The following is a 22,147-nucleotide window of genomic DNA, read 5'->3' as shown; positions in this document are numbered from 1 at the left end:
TTTTTTTTTGTGGTACGCGGGCCTCTCACTGTTGTGGCCTCTCCTGTTGCGGAGCACAGGCTCCGGACGCGCAGGCTCAGCGGCCATGGCTCACGGGCCCAGCCGCTCCGCGGTACATGGGATCTTCCCGGACCGGGGCACAAACCGTGTCCCCTGCATCGGCAGGCGGACTCTCAACCACTGCGCCACCAGGGAAGCCCTCCAGTGTGTTTTTTACACTCACAACACATCTCAACTCCAACTACCCACATTTCAAGCCCTCAACAGCCGTATCTGGCTAGTGGCTAGCCTATGGTCTGTTAAAGTATACAATGCCAAACTCTAGGTAATATTAGCCATTGATCAGATAAGCAAACTAGGTCCTATCTGGAACTGACTGACAAATCCTGGCCACCTAAGGAATATCTAAGTCGAGTAGGGGTGTACTAGGTCTTACCGACAGTCACATCTTGTGGCCATGCTGCCCCATCAGTTTTCTGTCCTGACCCATCTCCTCCTACTGTTCCTGCAGTACTGGCTGAATCCTTCCAGCAAAGCAATGTGAGATGAGGTGTTTAAACATAGCTAATATGTTGGCCACCAGAGCTCATAGACAGGCCTCCCACAGAAAGAGCAAGGGAGGCCTTTAACGTATCCTGTCGTCCTGTGAGCAGAGACTTCTCGAGACCTCTTCTTCTGGGCCCTTCAAACCCCTCTTTGAAGGCAATCCTGGGAAACTGGGTAAAGAACAGAGAAATCAGAAAATGATATTTTAATACATTTAGAATGGATAAACAAGGTCCTACTGTATAGCACAGGGAACTATATCCAATCTCCTGGGACAAACCATAATGGAAAAGAATATAAAAAAAAAGAGTGTAAGGACTTCCCTGGCGGTCCAGTGGTTAAGACGCAATGCTTCCCTGAAGGGGGGCCAGGTTTGATCCCTGATTGGGGGAACTAAGATCCCGCATGTCACGCAGCGTGGCCAAAAAAAACAGGAAAAAAAAAAAAGAATGTGTATAACTGAGTCACTTTGCTGTACAGCAGAAATTAGCATAACATTGTTAATCAACTGTACTTCAATTTAAAAAAAAAGAAAATGATATTTTAAGAGGAAGGCCTGGCACCAGCTTGTTGCTGTCCTGAAGCTTGGGAGCACACGCCCAAAGCAGTGTGCTTGGGCCAGGGTACCAGAAGCTGCACCCTGCTGTGCTGCTCTCCAATTCTGCCCGGGAGACCTCAGGCTCCATGAAGGCGGACATTCTTTTCTCTCCTCCCCGCAGCAGCTCCAGCAGTTAGCACCTCCCTGCAAGCTAATAATGATCTTCCAAATAAACTGAGCAGGGAGAGAAGAGCCCACCCCTACCCTCAGGGACTCTCCTCTCAGGGAGATAGGAGGTGGAGCCCAGGGCCTGACCCAAAGATTTCCAGGTCTGACTAGTGGATGAGGAGTCCTGGATCCTGCCTGGCGGGGGTGGGGGTGGGGGTGGGGGGGGGTGGCGCATGCTGGCTGGGAATGCAGACTCACCCTCAGGGCAGTCAGGACAGTGAGCTGGGGCTTGAGGGCTTATCCTCAGGGTAGTGGAGGTCAGAGGTCAGCCAGGATGGAATCATCAGGGGAGACACCCTGCTCCCCACTCCCTGAGGATGAGACTGAGATAGGTAATCCCCAAGGCCGTGCTTATCTGGGAGCAGCAGAAGGAGTGAGAAAGCCCTTGTGCCATGGCACAAAAGGGAGAATTTCTCATTATTCCTTTATATTCCACCCCTGCCTTGGCAGGTGAACACACACACAGCGGGGCTGTGGAACCTGTCCTCAGCCTGCACCTGAGTGGGAAGACCACCCACACTAGTGGACGCCTGGGCTAAAAAGATGTGGGCAGCATGGAGGCGAGTGGCGCCCTTGCCCACTCCCGGCCCTCACAGACACGGCCCACCCACACCCCCCAATCAGACAACTCCTCGTCCTCAGAGGTCAGCTAAGACATTAAGGACTCTGAAAAGCCTGTCTGAACTACTCTCCTCCTGGCTTGGGCCTCTGGGTCCTCCAGACACAGCCAATTTTGACCTAGTCGTCTCAAGTCCAACGTGGTACCTTTATTGGAATGAATCTCACCCTAGCTCCCCGAGAAGGGGCCATTTTTGGATCTCCAGGGCTGGCCTCGGGGCAGGACTGACCCTGCCCCCACCAAGCTGGACTGGGACCGGAAATCATGGTCTGAGATCCACAGCCCCAGATCCGGCCACTCAACTCCAGCCCGAGATCATCTGGGGGCCTGGCCCTCAGTCCTCCTGTTTTGTCTATTTCCCCTTCTCCAGATTGCAAAGACAGGTTGGAGAGACTGTCTTGGTCCATATTTGTCATCGTGGCGTTGAAAATGGTGTTCTTGGCCACTTCCTCTGTCACATCGTCACATAACATGTCCTCGCTCGACATGTCCTCGCTCAAGGTCCTGAAGAAACCGTTGGAGAAAAACTCATGAGCTGCATCTTTTTGGGAGCTGAGAAAAGCAGCACCGGCCAGGCCTGGCTCTGCACTCCTGAGAGGTGGGTCTTTCCCACGCCTTGGCAGGTCCCCAGCCAAGCTTCACCACGAGCCCGGGAGGGACCCTCACCTCCAGGAGCAGACCTGTTCCATCTCCCAACCCTAGTCAGACCCTTCACTCTTCTGCATATTTGGGACGCTGTCCACCATCTTCATCACGAGCATTTACTGAGCACTTGCCTCGAGCCACTGTGCCAACCACTTTATTATTTTTTAATTAATTAATTAATTAATTAGTTAGTTATTTTAGGCCACACCATGTGGCTTGTGGGATTTTAGTTCCCTGACCAGGGATCGAATCCCAGGCCCTCTGCATTGAGAGTGCAGAGTCCTAACCACTGGACCGCCAGGAAATTCCTCCAACCACTTTATATGGGTGTAACCTTCCCAAATCCCTATGAGATAGGAAGGCTCAGCTCCATGTCTTTACCTCTCTGTGCCTCAGTTTCCTCACCTGTAAAATGAGGGATAGTGACAGGACCTGTCACTATTGTATGTGGTGGTTGTTAGGATGAAATGTGAAAAGGCATGTATCTAGAACAGGACCTGACACATGGTAAATGCTTCATACAGCTTAGCTATTATTATTACTATGTTATCATCCCATTTTGCAAACGTAGAAACTGAGTCTCAGAAGTATTAGGTAACTTCCCTGTGCACATACTAGGAAGTGTTAGCAGAGATAGAAATCCAGACCCTTTGGCTCCAGAGCCTGTGTTCTTACCTACTATGCTGTCACTCTGCTGCATGGCACTCCCACCCTCTACAATGGGGCAAACACCTATTCATCCTTCAAAGCCCTACTCAAATATCACTTTCTCTGGGAAACCTTCCCCAACTCCCCAAACTAAAGTTTCTCCCTCCTGGGGTCCCTGTACGTCCTATACATCCCTCTGTCAGAGTCCATTGGTGATAACTGTTTGCGTATCTGTCTCCCTATAAACTATGGCTTACTTAAGCCTGGGGACTTCTTACCAGCCCTGGTACAATGCCTAGCAGAGGTGGTATCAATGAGAGTCTGAAAAAGGAGGCAAGGAGGAGGGGGTGGTGGGGAGGAGGACTGAGGAAGGCCAAAGGCCCCTGTGCTGTTAGCAGAGGGCACTGTAGGACATGAAGCAGCCTCTGCTCCTCCCTGTTGCTCAGGTCCAGGAAGAGAGTTCTGGGCTTTGCTGGCCCAAATCCCAGAAGGGATGGTGCTACCAATCACGACAAGCCTTCTCCAGTGGCACTAGGAGACCAGAGACCAGAAGTGCCCATGAAGCAGTTGGGTGGAGCACATTTCCCACATGGGGTCCCGGGCTACTGGGGCCAAGAGGCCAGAGTTGTAAATCAAGACTGGGTCCTTTGTGAGCACCTGGGAGTTCAGAAATGAATGGAGAGGTACTCAGAAAGCTGGTTCCAAGCCAGTCCCCTGTGCCCTGGGAGGGGAGGGAGCCCTGAGTATTTCGAAGGGCATCACCCCAGTCCAGACAGGCACCAGGGGATGAAGAAAGAAGAAGACGTGGCCCAGGCTAGGTCAGGAGAGCCAGGCAGGATGGGAGCTGGCAGAGGCTGAGCTGGACAGAGGTACGTGGCAGCATCCAGTAGAGCTAGGGAGTCTGCTGTGGACATAGAGTAGCCCTTGTATCATAGGCCCTTCTGGCGAAGGGGCAGGGATGGACAGTGCTTGAGAACGAGGCCCTGTTCTGACCAGAGCCCAGAAGCCTCACACACCTACCTTCTCTCTGGCGGAAGGTGCTCCAGGCTGTCAGGGATGGGCTGATCTTGCGTTTCTGGCAGCTTGACGCAGAAGAACAAAGCCACGAAGGCTGAGATGCAGCAGAGAAAGACGGGTAGGATGGCGATGTTCTGGTTGACGACTATCAAGGATGAGATACCTCCAGCAGCCCAGACCAAAGACAGTAGCCCCAGACCTGTCGCCCTGGAAGGGGAGGTGAAAGTTCATTTGGGGGCTTCTTGGGCCCAGAGACTGGGTAGGGTGGAAAAAGGTTTTAGGGAAAACCCCACACCCTCATCTCCACCCTGTCCCAACTCACTGTGCAACCTTGGAGAATTTAGTTCTTTACTGTTGCAAGGTAGGTAGTAGTTTCTTCATGGGTCCAGGAGTGGGAGAAGTAAGACCACACACCATAGCGTGGGTATGCGTGGGAGGGTGGGGAGGAGGATACTGCAGCCATCACCAAGGGCCCCCGTGGAGAAGGGCCTGAACCTCAGAGCGGCCCAGTCACATTTCAGGCAGTCAGTGCAAGTCAGGGACTGGAGTCAGACTGCCTAGGTCCAAATCCCACTTCTGCCACCTGCTATGTTTGACCTTGAGCCAGTGCCCTTATCTCTCTGATTTCCTGTCTGAAATAGGGTTAATCATGGTGTTAGGGGGATTTTTTTTGGTGAGGGTTAGATGGAGTAACCCATGTAAATTGCTTAGCAGGGTGCCTCTCAGCAGGTGATTGCCCAATCTCAGCTGCTGTTACCCATCTTGCTATTGCCCCACACTCCCCATGCCCCCACGGCCATCACCCACCAGGCCCCCTACCTGAGGACAGTGGGGAGGAGCTCAGAAGGGTAGATGTAGAACACGGTGACCGTGGCGGCCAGGCTGAACTCTCCAAGCACAATTATCAAGACCAAGAGGGATTTCAACTCTGTGGCCAGACAATGTGGCCATCCTTCCCTCGGGGCAGGTTGGGGGGCCTGCCCACCGGCCCTCCCTCAATCCCTCTTAGAAGGCATCTGAAGGTCTACCCAGACCACCTGGTCAGCTGGCCAGGAGACTCAGAGGAGGGTCAGTCTGCTAGAGGCCCAGCCAGGCCGGGAATTAGTACATCTACAGCGGGAGAGTTGGTCAGTGGAGTGGGGACCTCTGTGGCCTCTCAGGCCACCATCTACTGTGTGGACTCAGCTGTTGCACCTCTGCCTCCCTGTATTCCACATGTTCACCCAGCTTCACCCACCCCACGGCCAGCTCCTCCTGAAGCATGCACTCAGCCCCTGGCCTGCGTCTTGTGTGCCGGGCTCCCTGCTCAGGGCTCTCCCCACTTCCCCTTCATCCTCTGCAAGCCTGGTCCCTGGGGCCTGCACAGCTAGACGTTCCGGGATGCCCAACTCCAGACATGTACATTGGAGGAGGAAGAAAAGAGCCTGGGAAACGCCCTTCCTCAGGCCTGGGGAAGCTGGGAGCTGGACGCCCTGCTCACTGACCTGGAGCCAGGAGTTTCAGCTCCTTCCCCATCAGCCTCTGCTGGACCCTGCCCCAGGCCTCCCCACTCCCCACTTTGGGTCTGGCTTTACTTGGCTCTGGGATGAAACCGGAGATCTAATTTTATATATTGGGGATTTTCCTCCTAGTTCCTCTCACACATGTGAGAGTTTCAGACGTTTCTGCTTGACTCATTATAGACCCACTTTTTTAAAAAACCACCAAACAATAGAAATTGAACAATGGCTTTGTTTCCCCCATCTTGTTTTAGCCTGTCAACACTGCCAACATCTGGGAGAGGAAGAGTCCAGGTCAAGACACACAAAATTCCAGACCCCAGGGAAAGTGAGGGAGCCCCTTGAGGTGGACCCCGCATCCAGGCTCCGCCATCCCGGCCCCAGTGGCTGAGGGGGCTCTTGCGGTCAGCAATTCTGATCAGGTGAATGAACACTGACATCTTTTTTTCTTGGCCATGCCATGTGGCTTGCGGGATTAGGATTAGCTCCCTGACCAGGGATTGAACCCGGGGTCCCCTGCAGTGGAAGCTCGGAGTCCTAACCACCGGGCCGGCAGGATATTCCCAACTCTGACATCTTTTTTTTTTGCAGTACGCGGGCCTCTCACTGTTGTGGCCTCTCCCGTTGCGGAGCACAGGCTCCGGACGCGCAGGCTCAGCGGCCATGGCTCACGGGCCCAGCCACTCCGCGGCATGTGGGATCCTCCCGGAGCGGGGCACAAACCCGTGTCCCCTGCATCGGCAGGCAGACTCTCAACCACTGCGCCACCAGGGAAGCCCCCAACACTGACATCTTGATGTCCACATCCTCAGCCCCGCCACACTCTTCTAGCCTTGTGACCTGGAGCATATGCATTGTCTTAAGGTTCTTTGAAATTCTGAAAATATTGCCAGCCCACCCTCCCATTTCCTTCCCTAGTTCTGAGTTGACAGGGCGCAGGGCACTGTGCCCGCCCTGGGAAGGAGTGGCCTCCATGCAAGAATTGTTCCTGAGAGTTTGGCCCAATGTTACGCTCAATCTTCAGTGGGCAAGTGATTTTTTCCTGGTGAGACTACAGATGAGACAGGGCAGGGGTAGCAGTTGAAGGACTACTTTTGCTGCATCTGTTCACATTTAATTATTGACAGGAGTTGGAATCAGGCAGGAGGAGGCTGCCCACTCTCCTGCACAAGGACGATTCCTCTGGACAGCACGTCCTCCCTTCCCAGGTCTCTGGGAGCTGCAAGCGCCCTGTTTGGGATACCCCCTCCCCTCCGAGAGGGCAGTGCTCTAGAGAATGGCCCCTGCTCAGGACGTGCAGGGGCCTCTGTAGGGCAGGTGGGGTCTGGATGCATGAGGCTAACTGCCAAGGTGTTTTGTTGGCTGGATAGGGGCAGGAGGCAGGAGGGAGGGGTTTGAGGAAGCCGGAAGGCCGGGGGTGGCATCAGGGAGCTGAAGTGGGAGGTTAGGGGAAGCTGTACCTGAGGGGAGCAGAAGGCTAAGGAAGCACATGAGGGCACCTTGGAAGAAAGTCAAAATCAGGCTTCGCTTCCTCTTCAACTGCTCAAGGAGAAAGATGCAGCACAGCCGGGCGGGCACCTCCATCATGCCAGGAATCACTTGTGTGAAGTGGATGTTCACTCCCAATTCCTTCATCCTGAGGCTCAGCATATAATAGTTGCAACCGATAGCAAGCCTGGAATTCACTGCCAGAAGAGAGACACTTAGAGAAAGAGACACACACAGAAAGCCGGGGCCAGGAATAAAGACAGAGGCAGCGGAGAGCGCAGCAGGGTGGCAATGGAGGAGAGAAATGAGCACAGCGATCTGGGCTCTGCAGGCTGCACCAGGGTCCTCAGGCCATGCTCCCCCTGCAGCCTGCCCACGCCCATCGTCTCCCTGTACCCCTGGCCTGCAAGGCCGTTTGCAGTCCCTGCTGGGTACTCACCACATGCTGCACATCACCAAGGTCACCTTGCGGAGGTGCCTGTTGCTATAGAAGTCCAGGATAGAGGCCGTAGTCACCTTCTTTCCAGGCAGCTGCAGCTATAGGACAAGCAGGACCAGCCAGAGGCAGGGCCGAGACCCCAGTTTGCTCCTTCCCCCAACAGGACTCACGAGGCCCCCCTGCCCCCCACAGGGCCAGCCTGGCCTCTGTCTTTCCCCTGGCAGGGCTTGATTTTGCTGTCACCATGCTCCTCAAGCAGTGGGCTGGGGACACCCTTTGGGCCGAGGTCCTACCTGAAAGGATGAGGAGGGAAGAGGCCCTTGCATAGCCCCCTGCCCTGGTCCCACTCTAGGCCTGAAGCTTCTTACCTTATCCAGCAGACTTACAGGAATGGTCTTCTTGTTCACACCAGCTGCATAGCACAGCACCTGCTTGGCCTCTTTCAGCTTCCCTTTCGTCATCCGCCACCGTGGGGACTCTGGGAGAATCCTGCATGGCCCGCCCCTCTCTTACCCATCACTCCAAGATGCCCCGCAGATCCAAGGTGGCACCATCCCAGCCTCAGCGGTGGCCATCCTGCTCCAGCATGAGGTGACTCAGATGTTGGAGGCCCTGAAGGCGACCATCAACCTTGGTCTCCCTCGTCCACCCCCGGCAGTCAGCCCGTCCCCTGCCCAAGCCATACACAGTACCCACTGCTGCTCAGTGACACCCTGCCCACTGGCTGCCTCTGCACTACGGCTTCCTTTCCTCGGAGCCACCTCTAAGAGCTGTTTTCTATCTTGGGGGTTGTCCCCACCTGCCAGGCATACTGTCCTCCCCGTCTACACCCTCTAATAGAGCCTCGTTCTTGTAGTTGGGGAATTCTCCTGTTTCCTCTCCATCTCCTAATAGCCTGGAGAGTATGGGGGCAGGAGCCCAGGTTTGACCCCAGGGCCCAGCCCCTGCCTCGGTGAGTGGTCTCCACTCTGGCCCATCTCCTCCCCGCCACATCTCCCATTGCCTTTGACCTCAAAAGGCCCCTGGTTCTTCCCGATGCTACCAGGTTGAAGAATCCACACAGATTAACATTTAAAGCACTTAAGTGCCCTTATCTTATCAGTTTGTTAATCTTCCCAAGCCCCGACCTAGTATGATTATTCCCATTTTATTCTCAGTCTCTGGGAGTAAGGGCTTGCCCAAGGTCACAGAGTCAGAGCTAGTATGAACCTGATAAGGCACTCTTGACAAAACTATGCCATCAGCCCCTGCTGTGTTCTTGCAACTGTCCCTCCTCCCGCCCCAGCCTGGACTCTGTGGCTGGTCACTGTACACACACACCCAGAACTCTAGAGACAATGTCATCCCCTCTACCTGCCCCTGCTCCTATTCCCCCCAGACCCAGGGCCAGCAACCAGTCACCCTGTTATCCTTCTCCACTCTAAGGCTGCAAAACTGTCCTCAAGAAAGTCACCAAGGGTCTTCCCTGGTGGCACAGTGGTTAAGAATCTGCCTGCCAATGCAGGGGACACAGGTTCGAGTCCTGGTCCAGGAAGATCCCACATGCCGCGGAGCAACGAAGCCTGTGCACCACAACTACTGAGCCTGTGCTCTAGAGCCTGTGCGCCGCAGCTACTGAAGCCCACGCTTTCTAGGGCCTGCGTGCCACAACTACTGAGTCTGCGTGCTGCAACTACTGAGGCCCACCCTAGAGCCTGTGCTCTGCAACAAGAGAAGCCACCACAATGAGAAGCCCACGCACCGCAACAAAGAGTAGCCCTGTTAGACCTGCGCGGTCTCCTAGGAGTTTCGACTCGCCCAGGAAACAACAAGAGTCGGAAGTCGATGCAAAACGCGAGAGGTTTATTGAAGGCCGGTGCACCGGGGTTCCTTGGTCCTCACGCAGGAGGTCGAAGAAGGAACCCTTTTGGGCGCGAATATGTCAGTTTTATAGGTTCCCACTTCCCCGTATGTAAATTATAGATTTGGTTGTGTTCTCCTGCTGATTGGTCCCGGCTTAGGCTCGGACCAGAGAGGGAACTTGTCCCCAGCTGCCTGATTGGTCTTTGACAGACACCTTTTTTACATTTTGTTATCTCCCTCCTTCTCGGAAGGGGGCCGGACATCCTGGAAATTCACCCATTGTCTAAGAAGCCCCTATTGTCTGGAGAGTTCTTAATCATTAGCTGGAACAATGTCCCTTGAGTCCCACATTCCCCCCTTTTTCTTGTGACTATTGATTCCAATCATGGAATCTCAACCTTCTGTTCGTAAACTTTGGTACTGTTGTCTTAACATTAGAACTTGTACAGTACTGATACGTTCTCTAATAAATGCTATCAAGCGATTTAGAACACATGGTCCAAAAGTTAAAATCAACAATAAAACAATAAGAGGTCCCAACAGAGTAGAGATTAAGGTGGTAAACCAGGGGGACTTATCAAACCATGATTGAAACCATCCTTTTTCGTTCTCTCTCCCTTTGCCTTTTATCTAAGCGTTCCCTTAGTTTATCCATGGTTTTGGTAATGGTTCCTGAATGATCAATATAAAAGCAACATTCTTCTTTTAGAGCGGCGCATAATCCCCCTTCCTTAAGAAACAGCAAATCTAGGCTGCAACACCATTTCTGAAAGTGAGGTGAGTGATTCCTTTAGTTGAGTTATGGAACTTTCTAATGCTCGAAGGTCGATGTCTACAGCCTGTCTTAAACTTGCATAATACTGGGGTTGTTGTATGAGGGCTGTGGTTCCTGTTCCTATCCCGGCAGATATTCCTAGTCCTAGAAGGACAGCCAATGTGAGGGTTACAGGTTCTCATTTGTTTTTTGTTTTTTGTTTTTCCTACATATTCATCTAAAAAGGATGAGTCTGAATGGTAGATAAGTCTAGGGACTAATTGCACTAACACACAAAAGTCAGCTGAAGTATTAAGAACCTGTAAAGAGACAAAAGGGGTGAGCCCCGTGTTACATGTCCACCATCCATCTTGAGGAGGTACAAGATATCCTGAGCCTGAAGGGAGGCTAAAATCATGACAGGTGTCTGTGGGACTGGGGAGGTGTTCCTATACAAGTACCATTTCCAAAAACCGAGGACAGGGTTAATTTACTGTTCCCTTCTTGCTTCCATCGACATTGGTCTGAGGAGGTAGAATTAGTATAGTTGGAGCTATATCCTATAGCATCATAATAAGGGGGAGGGGCAGCATAGCAAAGCCAACATGATTTTGTAGCCTCTGGGTTTGTAGCATTGAGAACCGTAAAGGCTGCCTGCACCAAAGAAAGCATCCTATCCTGAGGAGTCCCAGGCTTAACTGTGGGTTCTTTGGATCCAGAGGTTTCATTAGTCTCATTCTTTGCTGACGTAGCTGAAGGGGCCGGGGGAAGCAAAGGGGGGCCAAGTATGGGATTTGGGCCTATTGATATAGGAGCAGGAGTCTCAATCTTTAGCTTAAGGGTCATTAATATTCCTAAATCATATCCCCTCATGTAAAATCTAACGCCCCAAGAATGACCATTTATCCATTTTTTATCTCTTTTTCCAGGATTACTAAAGGAAATTTTAAGGGGATGACACCATCCTGAACATTTACTCCGGTGTCCGGTATCCTCATTATGAGAATAATTAGCCGTTACAGTAATAAAATCCCAAGTTGAGGTGGGTTTCCAATTAGTATCCCCGGTAGTTTCACTTCCCCAGCTTTTGCAATAAAAGTTTTCAGTTCCACCACATTTATAATTCAGAGATCAAGGGCGGTGGAACCCGGGGCATACGTAGAAAGTGAGGATACCAAGCATCATTCTTTTGCCTGCATTTTTGCAACCCGGCCCAAACCAATCAGTTTCCGAAACTTTGGAAGGGGCAGTGTTCATATCATGAGAATCTTCTGTATCCCAATAAGATGCTCCTATAGCCAATTTACAAACATCAGGAAAAAGATCTGGCCACCAGGTCCAGGGGGGTGCAGTATGACTAATGGACCAGGTTACATCTCCAGTCTGAGAAATTACCTGCCAAGTTAAACGTTGGGGGAGGTGAGGGCTAAAATCACTTACAGTCAGTAAAGGCAGTAAAACCAAAATTATAAGTCTTAGGTTCGTAGAAGCTTGAGTTTGAGCGGGTTGTCGGTTCTTTGGGCCTGCCATCCTGATGATGCCGTCGCTGGTGCAGCCTTCACATGTGAAGCATGGATCCAGGCAGCGATGCCGTCCACTTTTATGGCCGTTGGGGTGGTGAGGAGGACGGTGTATGGTCCTTTCCATCGAGGTTCCAACGTCTGGGTTCGATGCCGACTGACGTATACGGAGTCTCCGACTTGGAAAGGATGAGTTTCTCCCGGTGTTCCCGGTTGGTAGGCCTTGGCGAGTTGGGACCATATTTCTTTCTGGACCAATTGGAGTCCCAGTAGCCTAGCATATAAGTCAGTGTTATTTTGACAATCAGGTTTTATTTCTTTTCCTAAAGTGAGGAGGGGAGGCGGGGCACCATATAATATTTCAAAAGGAGTAAGATGGTATCGGGAAGGTGTATTTCTAACCCGGAATAGGGCCAAAGGAAGGAGCACCGTCCAATCGGTACCGCCAGTCTCCAAGGACAATTTAGTTAGGGTCTCTTTTAGAGTCCTATTCATTCTTTCTACCTGACCTAAACTTTGGGGTCTATAGGCACAATGTAATTTCCAATCAGTCCCCAAATATCTGGCCACATCCTGACTTACCTGGGCGACGAAGGCTGGACCATTATCAGACCCTATTACCTTTGATGCTCCAAATCGAGGAAAAATTTCTTCTAAAATCTTCTTGGCTACTACAGCAGCTGTTTCTTTCTTTGTTGGGAAAGCCTCTATCCATCCTGAAAAAGTGTCTACAAAAACTAAAAGGTATTTATTACCGTACCTTCCAGGACGCACTTCGGTAAAGTCCACTTCCCAGTAAGTTCCTGGGCGGTCCCCCCTGAGTCTCTTTCCAGTTTCAAGTTTCCCTTTGCGAGCATTTACCTGTTGACATGGGACGCATTCCTGCACAATTTGTTCAGCTAATTTTGTCATTCCAGGGGTTTCGTACCCGGCTTTTTGTAACAAGGCTACCATCTTTTTAGTCCCCAAATGTGTCCATCTGTGCATCTGTTGTAACATGGATTCTGCTTGCTGAGGGGACAAAGTTCCTTTTGTTGTGGCCGGGATGATTTCTTCATCGCGGCCTGGTTTTTCAGGAACTTTATCTGACAGTCCTAAAATGACTTCTCCCGATGCTATTTCTCGGGCCACTTGGTCAGCCATATTATTTCCCCTAATTATTGGGGTATTTCCTTTTTGATGTCCAGGGCAGTGGATGATACTGACTTTAGTAGGAAGCATGAGTGCAGTCAACAAAGCCACGATTTCGTCTTTGTTTTTAATTTCTTTGCCACCTGAAGTTAGTAGCCCTCTCTGTTGGTAAATGGCACCGTGGATATGAGCGGTAGCAAACGCATATCTACTGTCTGTGTAGATGTTTACTTTTTTATTCTCTGCCATCTCTAATGCCCTCGTCAGGGCAATTAATTCAGCTCGTTGGGCTGAGGTCCCTTGTGGTAGCGCCGCTGCCCATATGACTTGTTTTCCGTCTACCACGGCTGCCCCAGTTCGACGCTTACCTTCCTCCAGGAAACTGCTCCCATCCGTGAACCAGGTGAAATCAGCATCAGGGAGGGGCAGGTCCATCAGATCTGGCCTACTGCCGTGTGCTGCGGCTAGTACTTCCTGACAATCATGTATGATGGTGGAGCCTTCCAAGTCAGGATCAGGTAGCAAGGTGGCTGGATTGAGTCCTGTGGCTGGAGCAAACTTGATGCGATCTGAGTTTAGCAACAGGGTTTGGTAATGGGTCATCCTGGCATTAGTTAGCCACCTATCCGGTGGTTGACGGACTACATTTTCCAGGGCATGAGGAGCTGTTATCGTTAGATTTTGTCCTAAAGTTAGTTTGTCAGCATCTTTGATTAGAACGGCCACTGCAGCGATTATCTTTAAACAGGTAGGCCATCCTGATGCCACAGGGTCCAATTTTTTTTGACAAATAAGCAACTGGGCGATTCCAGGGACCCAATTTCTGAGTCAATACTCCTTTTGCAATGCCCTTATTTTCGGCCACATATAAATGAAAAGGTTTGGTTACATCTGGCAGTCCTAGGGCTGGAGCTGAAAGTAAAGCTCATTTGATTTTGTCAAAAGCCCGTTGTTCCTTATCGCCCCAAACGAAAGGAGTGCTGTTTTTGGTTAGGGGGTACAATGGGGCTGCCAGCTCAGCAAACCCTGGAATCCATAGTCTACAGAATCCGGCCGTCCCCAAAAATTCTCTAACCTGCCTGGCGTTTTTGGGAGCCGGAATTTGGGCCACCGTATCCTTTCTGCTCTCCGCGAGCCATCTTTGCCCCCCTTTTAATAGATACCCCAGGTAACTGACCTGTTGTTGGCATATTTGTGCTTTCTTGGCTGAGGCTCTATATCCCAGGGTTCCAAGTTCCGTTAACAGTTTTTCAGTACCCTTGATACAATCTTCTTGGGTCTCAGCAGCTAATAAAATATCATCAACGTATTGGAGTAATGTTACCTGGGGATTTGATTCTCTATATAATGCCAAATCCTGATGGAGGGCTTCATCAAAGATGGTCGGGGAGTTCTTAAATCCCTGAGGTAGCCGTGTCCATGTCAGCTGACCAGACATTCCCGATGTTGGATCTTTCCATTCGAAGGCAAAGTAGGGTTGGCTCAGGGGAGAGAGTCTTAAACAGAAAAAAGCATCTTTAAGGTCCAAAACAGTATACCACATATGTTGAGGTGGAAGAGTGCTCAGGAGGTTGTAAGGGTTTGGAACTGTGGGGTGGAGGTCTGCCACCCGTTTGTTTACCTCTCGTAGATCCTGCACCGGCCAGATAATCATTTGTTCCTGGTTTCTTTACCGGCAGGAGAGGGGTGTTCCATGCTGATTGACATCTTATTAAGATGCCCAAGTCTAGTAGCCTCTGTATATGGGGACGGATACCATCTTTGGCTTCTCTACTCATGGGGTATTGACGGACCGTTATTGGGGTGGCAGTTGCCTTGAGTTCCACTAGCACCGGGGGCCGATTTTTGGCCATCCCCATTCCGGCAGTTTCTGCCCAGGCTTGAGGGAACCGAGTTACCCAATCAGTAACATTAACTCGTGAGGATGAAGGCTGCTCGTATAATTTATATTCATCTTCTAATTTCATAGTCAATATTTGAAGTAACCTTCCCTTATTATCAGTTATGGTGGGACCTTCTGGCTGAAAGTGGATTTGAGCCCCTACTTTGGAGAGTAAATCTCTTCCCAGCAAAGGATAGGGGCATTCCGGAATAATCAAAAATGAATGGGTTACTCGTCCAATCCCAAGATCTACTGTCCTTCGTGTGGTCCATGAATATTGTTTATTCCCAGTGGCTCCTTGTACCCATGACCTTTTAGCTGAGATAGGACCTTTTGAGTGGAGAAGGACGGAGTGCTGGGCTCCGGTATCTACCAAAAATTGAACAGGTTCCCCCTCCACTTTAAGAGTTACCCGGGGCTCGGGGAGAGGGTTCGAGCCCTGACTTTCCTAGTCTTCTTCTTTCAATGTTAAGATTTTGTTTTTGGTTGGCCTTCCTCCATTCTTTTTCTTAGGGCATTCTCTCGCCCAATGTCCTTTTTCTTTACAGTAGGCACATTGGTCCTTGTCTAATGGCCGCCTTCTGTCTGCCGTTCGCCCTTCCTGCCTATTTCTATCCCCTATATTTCTTCCTCCAACCACAGTGGCCAGTATCTTACTTAAATTCCTCTCCTGTCTCTTATCCCGTCTTATTTCACGGGCTTCCTGCTCTTTCTGCTTTCTTTCTTCCTTCTCTTCCTCTGTTTCTCTTTTGTTATATACTTTATCTGCCTCTTTTACTAACTCCTGAAGCGAAAATCCCTGCAAGCCATCTAGCCTCTGTAATTTCTTCTTAATATCAGGGGCCGCTTGATCTATGAAAGCCATTGCTATAGTAGCCCTATGTCCCTCCGAAGTTGGATCATAAGGGGTAAAGCGTCTAAAGGCTTCCATTAAACGTTCCAGGAACACAGTTGGCGATTCCTGGGGCCCCTGAGTTACTTCCCTTACCTTAGCCAAATTAGTGGGCCGTCTGGCCGCTCCATGGAGACCCGCCACCAGAGCCTGGCGATACATTTTCAGGCGCTCCCTACCTTCCGGGGCATTGAAATCCCAGTTTGGCCTGACGAGTGGGAAACCAGTATCAATCTCGTTAGGCAGCTGGGTAGGTTGCCCATTGGCGCCTAATACATTTTTTCTGGCTTCTAAAAGAACCCGTTGCCTCTCCTCAGTCGTTAGGAGAGTCTGGAGCAGCTGCTGACAATCATCCCATGTGGGCTGGTGGGAGAAAACAAGAGATTCTATTAAAGCGGTAAGGGCCTGTGGATTTTCGGAAAAAGTTGGGTTATGCATTTTCCAATTATAAAGATCTGCAGAGGAAAAGGGCCAATATTGGAGAGGTCTATTCCCTTGGCCATCGGGGGGGCCATATTCTCTAAGAGGTAGGGCAGTGGAGTCCGGGGAGATAGCCCTCCGGCTCCTAGTGCCCACTGAGGGACCCCTTTCTTCTTCCATCATGGATGGTTCCCTTGGTGCCGAGGGCAGTGGAGCTGGGGGTCCTCTAGGTGGTAGGGGATTCGGGGCCGGAGGATAAGGGGGTGGGGAATCCAAAAGAAGCAAATCGGACTGCGGGTCAGGATAAATCGCCTTCGGTAGATCCGGGGCGTCGGGTAGCTTCTCCGTGTTGGGGTTTTTCTTTAAGGCTAATATCTCCGACGCTGCTGATGTATGCGCGGACGTACCTGTTGAGGAAACAAAGGGCCGGACCCACGGAGGTGGGGAGAGAATTAAATCTTCCCAGACCAAGACATATGGTACTTGGTCTGGATGTCCGTGGGGATCTATATTAAATATCTTAGACTTCAGCAGCTTAATCTTGTCTAATAAAAAGGATCCTTTGGGGGGCCATCCTGTCTGAAATGTTGGCCATTCAGAGGCACACAAAGTCTGCCACTTTCCTTTCTTTACCTCTACCGAAAAATTATGGGCTCTGGCCCGAACTTCGGTCCAATAGCTTAGGGTAAGGGAAAGAGGAGTCGTCATAGTTTGTCCCATTGTCGTCCGTCAGAGAAGAAGAACAGACCACAATACAGAAACAGTTAAAACTCCATGAAACACATATACGTATGGGCCACCGCGAGCTCGCTTCAAAACCGAAACTTCTTCAGATGGCAGTTATCACCAAGGGAACTGCCGAAACCGAGTGAAGGGGAGACAGAGTTTGCCTCTCCTTCCAGATGAGCCACCAGGGCGTCCCCTAGGGCTCATGGACGCCGGCTATTAGCACGTCTGCCTAGCCAGAGGTCCGATACAGATTCCATAATAAGCCGATTCTTACGGCTTTCCTCCGATAATGGCCCACAAAGAACAAGGGACAAACAGACAATCAAGCTCGAGCTTACCTGGTACCTCCAACTCCCGATGTTCTTGTGGTCCGGGGCGTGTGGAATCCCGGACGAGCCCCCAAATGTTAGACCTGCGCGGTCTCCTAGGAGTTTCGACTCGCCCAGGAAACAACAAGAGTCGGAAGTCGATGCAAAACGCAAGAGGTTTATTGAAGGCCGGTGCACCGGGGTTCCTTGGTCCTCACGCAGGAGGTCGAAGAAGGAACCCTTTTGGGCGCGAATATGTCAGTTTTATAGGTTCCCACTTCCCCGTATGTAAATTATAGATTTGGTTGTGTTCTCCTGCTGATTGGTCCCGGCTTAGGCTCGGACCAGAGAGGGAACTTGTCCCCAGCTGCCTGATTGGTCTTTGACAGACACCTTTTTTACATTTTGTTATCTCCCTCCTTCTCGGAAGGGGGCCGGACATCCTGGAAATTCACCCATTGTCTAAGAAGCCCCTATTGTCTGGAGAGTTCTTAATCATTAGCTGGAACAATGTCCCTCGAGTCCCACAGCCCCCGCTCGCCGCAACTAGAGAAAGCCTACATGCAGCAATGAAGACCCAAATGCAGCCAAAAAACCAAACCAAACAAACAAACAAAACTCTGTCTCTGAAATTCAATTTGGCACTGGTGCACAGAGGCCGAGTTTTTGGCATCAAGGCTGAGGAAGAAGAGAGGCATCAATAGCAAGGACAAGGCTGAGGGTAAATAGGGGAACTGAGCAGAAGTTCCATGATGATAACAAGGGTACCAGCCTCCAGCCCCACTGGGGAGCAGAGCAGCCTGAGCCGGGCAACTCACTGGCTTTGGGATCCCTCAGGGAAAAGGTACCTGACATTTGATCATCCAGTAGTAGTGGTTCTCAAAGTGTGATCAGTGGATCAACCACATCAGCATCATCTGGGAACTTGCTGGAAATGCAGGTCTTCAGGCCCCATCCCAGTCCTACTGAGCCAGAAACTCTGGGAGCCGGGCCCTATCCTCAATGTTTTAACAAGTCCCCAGGTGATTCTGATGCTCCAATCAATTTGCAATCTATTGCCCTAAAGGATTACCAGTCAACGAGCTCCTGCGCAGTTTCCCCCATTAGCTTCTTAGTGACTTACTCTTAAATAAGAAAGGATGGGGGCTTCCCTGGTGGCGCAGTGGTTGAGAGTCCGCCTGCCGATGCAGGGGACACGGGTTCGTGCCACGGTCCGGGAAGATCCCACATGCCGCGGAGCGGCTGGGCCCGTGAGCCATGGCCACTGAGCCTGCACGTCTGGAGCCTGTGCTCCGCAATGGAAGAGGCCACAACAGTAAGAGGCCCGCGTACCGTAAAAAAAAAAAAAAGAAAAAAGAAAGGATGATCCAAGGTCACCAAATAGTAAACAAAACCTCTCCAATTAAAAAGGGCCCCAAATAAGTCAAAAAAAAATGGACCCCAAAGGACACAGATAATGTAGGGGACAGGAGAGAAAAAAGAAAACTCTAACTTGTATCCTCAAAACCACTTGAGGACTTCCCTGGCAGTCCAGTGGTTAAGACACTGCATTTCCAATGCAGGGGCCACGGGTTTGATCCCTGCTTGGGAAATTAAGAGTCCACATGCCATGCACGGTGTGGCCAAAAAAAAAAACAAACCGTTTGAGAATGTTTCGCAGTTTTATTTTCATAAAACAAATTCCAGGGTTTCCCTGGTAGCTCAGTGGTTAAGAATCCGCCTGCCAATGCAGGGCACACGGGTTCGAGCCCTGGTCCAGGAAGATCCCACATGCTGCGGAGCAGCTAAGCCTGTGCGCCACAACTACTGAGCCTGCGCTCTGGAGCCCGAGAGCCACAACTACTGAGCCCACGTGCCACAACTACTGAAGCCTGTGCGTGTACAGCCTGTGCTCTGCAACAAGAGAAGCCACCGCAATGAGAAGCCCGCACACCGCAACAAAGAGTAGCCCCCGCTCGCCGCAACTAGAGAAAGCCTGCGCGCAGCAACGAAGACCCAACACAGCCAAAAAATAAATAAAATTTTTTAAAAAATCCAAATGCTATCACGAAAAAAACGAAGGCCTTTTTTGCCTGGAATTTCAGCTAAGTCCCAAAGCTAGTAAGAATGGCTGATAACCTCATCTTCTAAAGAGAGGTTTTACCACATTCAGGACAGGACTTATTAAAGAAATAATAATAATACAAAACAGCCCAGCAGCCAGCTCCCTTGGCCATCTAGAAAGGCTGGAAATTTCCTGTTCATGGAAGTGAGAGGGTCTTGAATCTCTTCCCCTCCCTACGTTGCTCACCAAGTCAAGCCTGGTGAAGGGCACTGCCTTAGAGAAAGGGAGTCTGTCCTTCCATTCTCTGGCTGGAGCTTCCTGATTCAGAAACTTGTGGGCTTGCCCTGGTACCTGTACTCTAGACAGAAGAGTTTCTGGTAGAGTCCTTGTGTGTCTCCTGAATTTGGAGGACTTACACAAACCCAGAGACTGGGGTCCCTTCTCCCTCTGGGTATGGTCAGGCAGGAGGTTGGTGTGAGCAGCCCACAGTGGCATCCTGCGGGGTGGGGGCCAATGAGTTTTTAGCCAAGTGGACCGTGATGTCTTGAAGGCACCCCATGTGCTAGGGCGAGAAGACCTCTGCAGAAAGAGGCTATGGGGTGAACTGCTAGGGACAGGAGCTGGAGGAAGTCACAACGACAGTGCCTGGAGCATTTGGAAATGCCAACACTCTGAAGACCCACAGATGGGCTCCTGGGGCATTTGAACATCTGCCCTACGGAGGACACTGACCATTGATGACACATCTTTTGTCGTTTTTCTCTGATGCTGGGAACCTGGAATATCAGAGCAGGGAGACAGAGGAGGAAAGCAAAGGTCAGAACAGACTAGGTTGAGCTACCTAGCCACCAGGGAGAAGGTGTGAACTGGATATAAGACCAAGTTTTAAATGGGGACATGACTGGATTTTTTAATGACTGCCAGTGAAGCTTAATGATCAAAATGAGACTTTTTCTTACAACCAAGAATGATGGGAAAGAGACACAACCTGCCCAAGATATTGTCAAGTGTCAGGCGAGGGACAGCTGACAGGACATGTCTGCAGGTAGTGGTTGAAGAAAAATGGTGCCCCATTCAATAAGCTGTCTACTCATAGAATGTAGAACTATGTAGACATCGGCTGGAAGAAAGCCCTAAGGGAGATCAGTGTGATGGCTTCTGGGAAAGGATCTGAGGGCTGAGGGGAGCTGAAATTGTTGACTTGTTTTCCATCACAAACCTTTTGATACTACTTAATCTTTAACCATATGCATCAATTGCATTAATAACATTTTAAAAAATGTTTTAAGATCAAGTCATGAGGGGGTGGTGGTGGGATGAATTGGGAGATTGGGACTGACATAGATACACGAATATGTATAAAATAGTACTTCACTTTGCTGTACAGTAGAAACTAACACAACATTGTAAAACAACTATACCTCCCCCCTCACCAAAAAAAAAAAATAGATCAAGTCATGCAACCCTCTTTCCCAGCTACATGCCATGCTACCTGGCATCAACTGGGTCCAGGTCCTCACACTCATTAGGGGTATCTCAACGACTGTTAAAGCTGGTCTCCAGCTTCTGCACAATTTGGAAGGTCTCCAAGCCACCTATGTGCCCTCACTTTTAACTGGTAACCCCAATTCTTACAATCCATACTGTGTACGGTGCAGTGGTTAAAATGCAGGGGCTTTGGAGCCAGAGAGGCTGAGTCACATCCCAGGTCTCCCACTTTTTAGCTGTGTGACCTTGGGCAAGTTATTCTGACCCTCTGAAGCCTCTTCCCTCACCCCTCCCTCCAGCCTCTGGGACAGGAGACTCACGCCCATCTTGTCAAGATAACATGTGATCATGTCAAGATTCAGTATGATCATTTCTTCACCCAGAACTGCCTAACCCTTAACAAGGTGATTTCAGCTTGCTCCCTCTCACCTCCCTATCTGCCTTCTCTTCTGTTCCTCTCCTTTTTCTTTTGCGGTATGCAGGCCTCTCACTGTTGTGGCCTCTCCCGTTGCGGAGCACAGGCTCCGGACGCGCAGGCTCAGCGGCCACGGCTCACGGGCCCAGCCGCTCCACGGCATGTGGGATCTTCCCGGACCGGGGCACGAACCCGTGTCCCCTGCATTGGCAGGCGGACTCTCAACCACTGCGCCACCAGGGAAGCCCCGTTCCTCTCCTTTTGCCACCTGCCCATAGTAAGCAGTGCCGTCTTGCTCTTGTGCCCAGTCCCTCCTCATTACTCCTCCAAGTTTGCTCCATCAGTTGTCCCTTCATAGCTTCCGTCTTTCAGGTCTGTGACTCCCCTACCATTAAAAACATCAGAGACCCTTCCCTGACTCTGCCTTAGCTGCCCACAGACGTCCTCACTTTCCCCCTGCCTGCCTCAGTCCAACACTGGGAAAGTGTCACCTCCTGCCGCTCCGCGGAAGCCACGCCAAGGTCACTAAGGGCAACAGACCCTTCTCCAGCCTCACTTTTCTTGCCTTCAACTCTGACCATTCCCTTGTCCTTGAACTCTTGCCTTTCAACACCTTGCCTTCTGGTTTTCTGCCCACCTCTCTGACATCTCTTTGAGGATCTCCTCTGATGGGGTTAATGCTGGGGTTCCAGAGGCTCTGCCCTTGGCTCCCCATACACTTTCTCCCAGGGAAAATCCCACCCACTCCAGCCCTTCAAGGACCCTCCACACCCCTCAATCTCCAGCCCAACAGACCCATCCCTGTGCATGCCCTGTATTTGTTTGCTCACCAGATATAAGAGATGAGGGGGAACACAGGTGCCCCACTCACCAGAAATAGCAGCCGCCAGTGGGGAAGGCTGTAGGCAAGTCTCGTGAGGAATATGACCCCCATAGCGAAAAGCAGTGTCCCAGGATGATGGCGTGGGCCCGGCCCATGCCCACTAGCCACTCAGTGACTGTGCAGAGGCCAGGAGGACAAAATCATAATCAGCTCAAGGTACCCAGGGCTGCCC

General features: G+C 50.9%; 3 protein-coding genes across 4 annotated transcripts in view; all 3 read right to left on the bottom strand.

Annotated features, from left to right (window-relative positions):
* Window positions 1-1,479: 1,479 nt before the first annotated feature.
* Window positions 1,480-4,450, bottom strand: LOC137232261 (solute carrier family 22 member 14-like; the record flags this gene model as incomplete). Its single annotated transcript, XM_067753863.1, has 2 exons — window positions 1,480-2,435; window positions 4,245-4,450. Coding segments are annotated over 2 exons (582 nt in total), but the record flags the coding sequence as incomplete, so codon positions are not given.
* A 3,550-nt stretch (window positions 4,451-8,000) lies between these two features.
* Window positions 8,001-22,147, bottom strand: part of SLC22A14 (solute carrier family 22 member 14) — a 31,103-nt gene continuing 16,956 nt past the window's right edge. For both annotated transcript variants that reach the window (XM_067753860.1, XM_067753859.1), the window contains one exon: window positions 8,001-8,279. In XM_067753860.1, the coding sequence (XP_067609961.1) occupies window positions 8,229-8,279 (51 nt within the window). In that variant the 3' untranslated portion in view covers window positions 8,001-8,228. The remainder of the gene's footprint in view (window positions 8,280-22,147) is intronic.
* LOC137232248 (uncharacterized) lies at window positions 14,682-16,658 on the bottom strand. Its single transcript, XM_067753820.1, has one exon. The coding sequence runs from the start codon at window positions 16,289-16,291 to the stop codon at window positions 15,245-15,247; it is 1,047 nt and encodes a 348-aa protein (XP_067609921.1). The 5' UTR covers window positions 16,292-16,658; the 3' UTR covers window positions 14,682-15,244.

The sequence above is a fragment of the Pseudorca crassidens genome, chromosome 10 (genome assembly GCF_039906515.1).
Source record: "Pseudorca crassidens isolate mPseCra1 chromosome 10, mPseCra1.hap1, whole genome shotgun sequence".
Classification (NCBI taxonomy): Eukaryota; Metazoa; Chordata; class Mammalia; order Artiodactyla; family Delphinidae; genus Pseudorca; species Pseudorca crassidens.
Note: the sequence above shows the minus strand (reverse complement) of the source record. Positions and strands in the feature narration are given on the sequence as shown.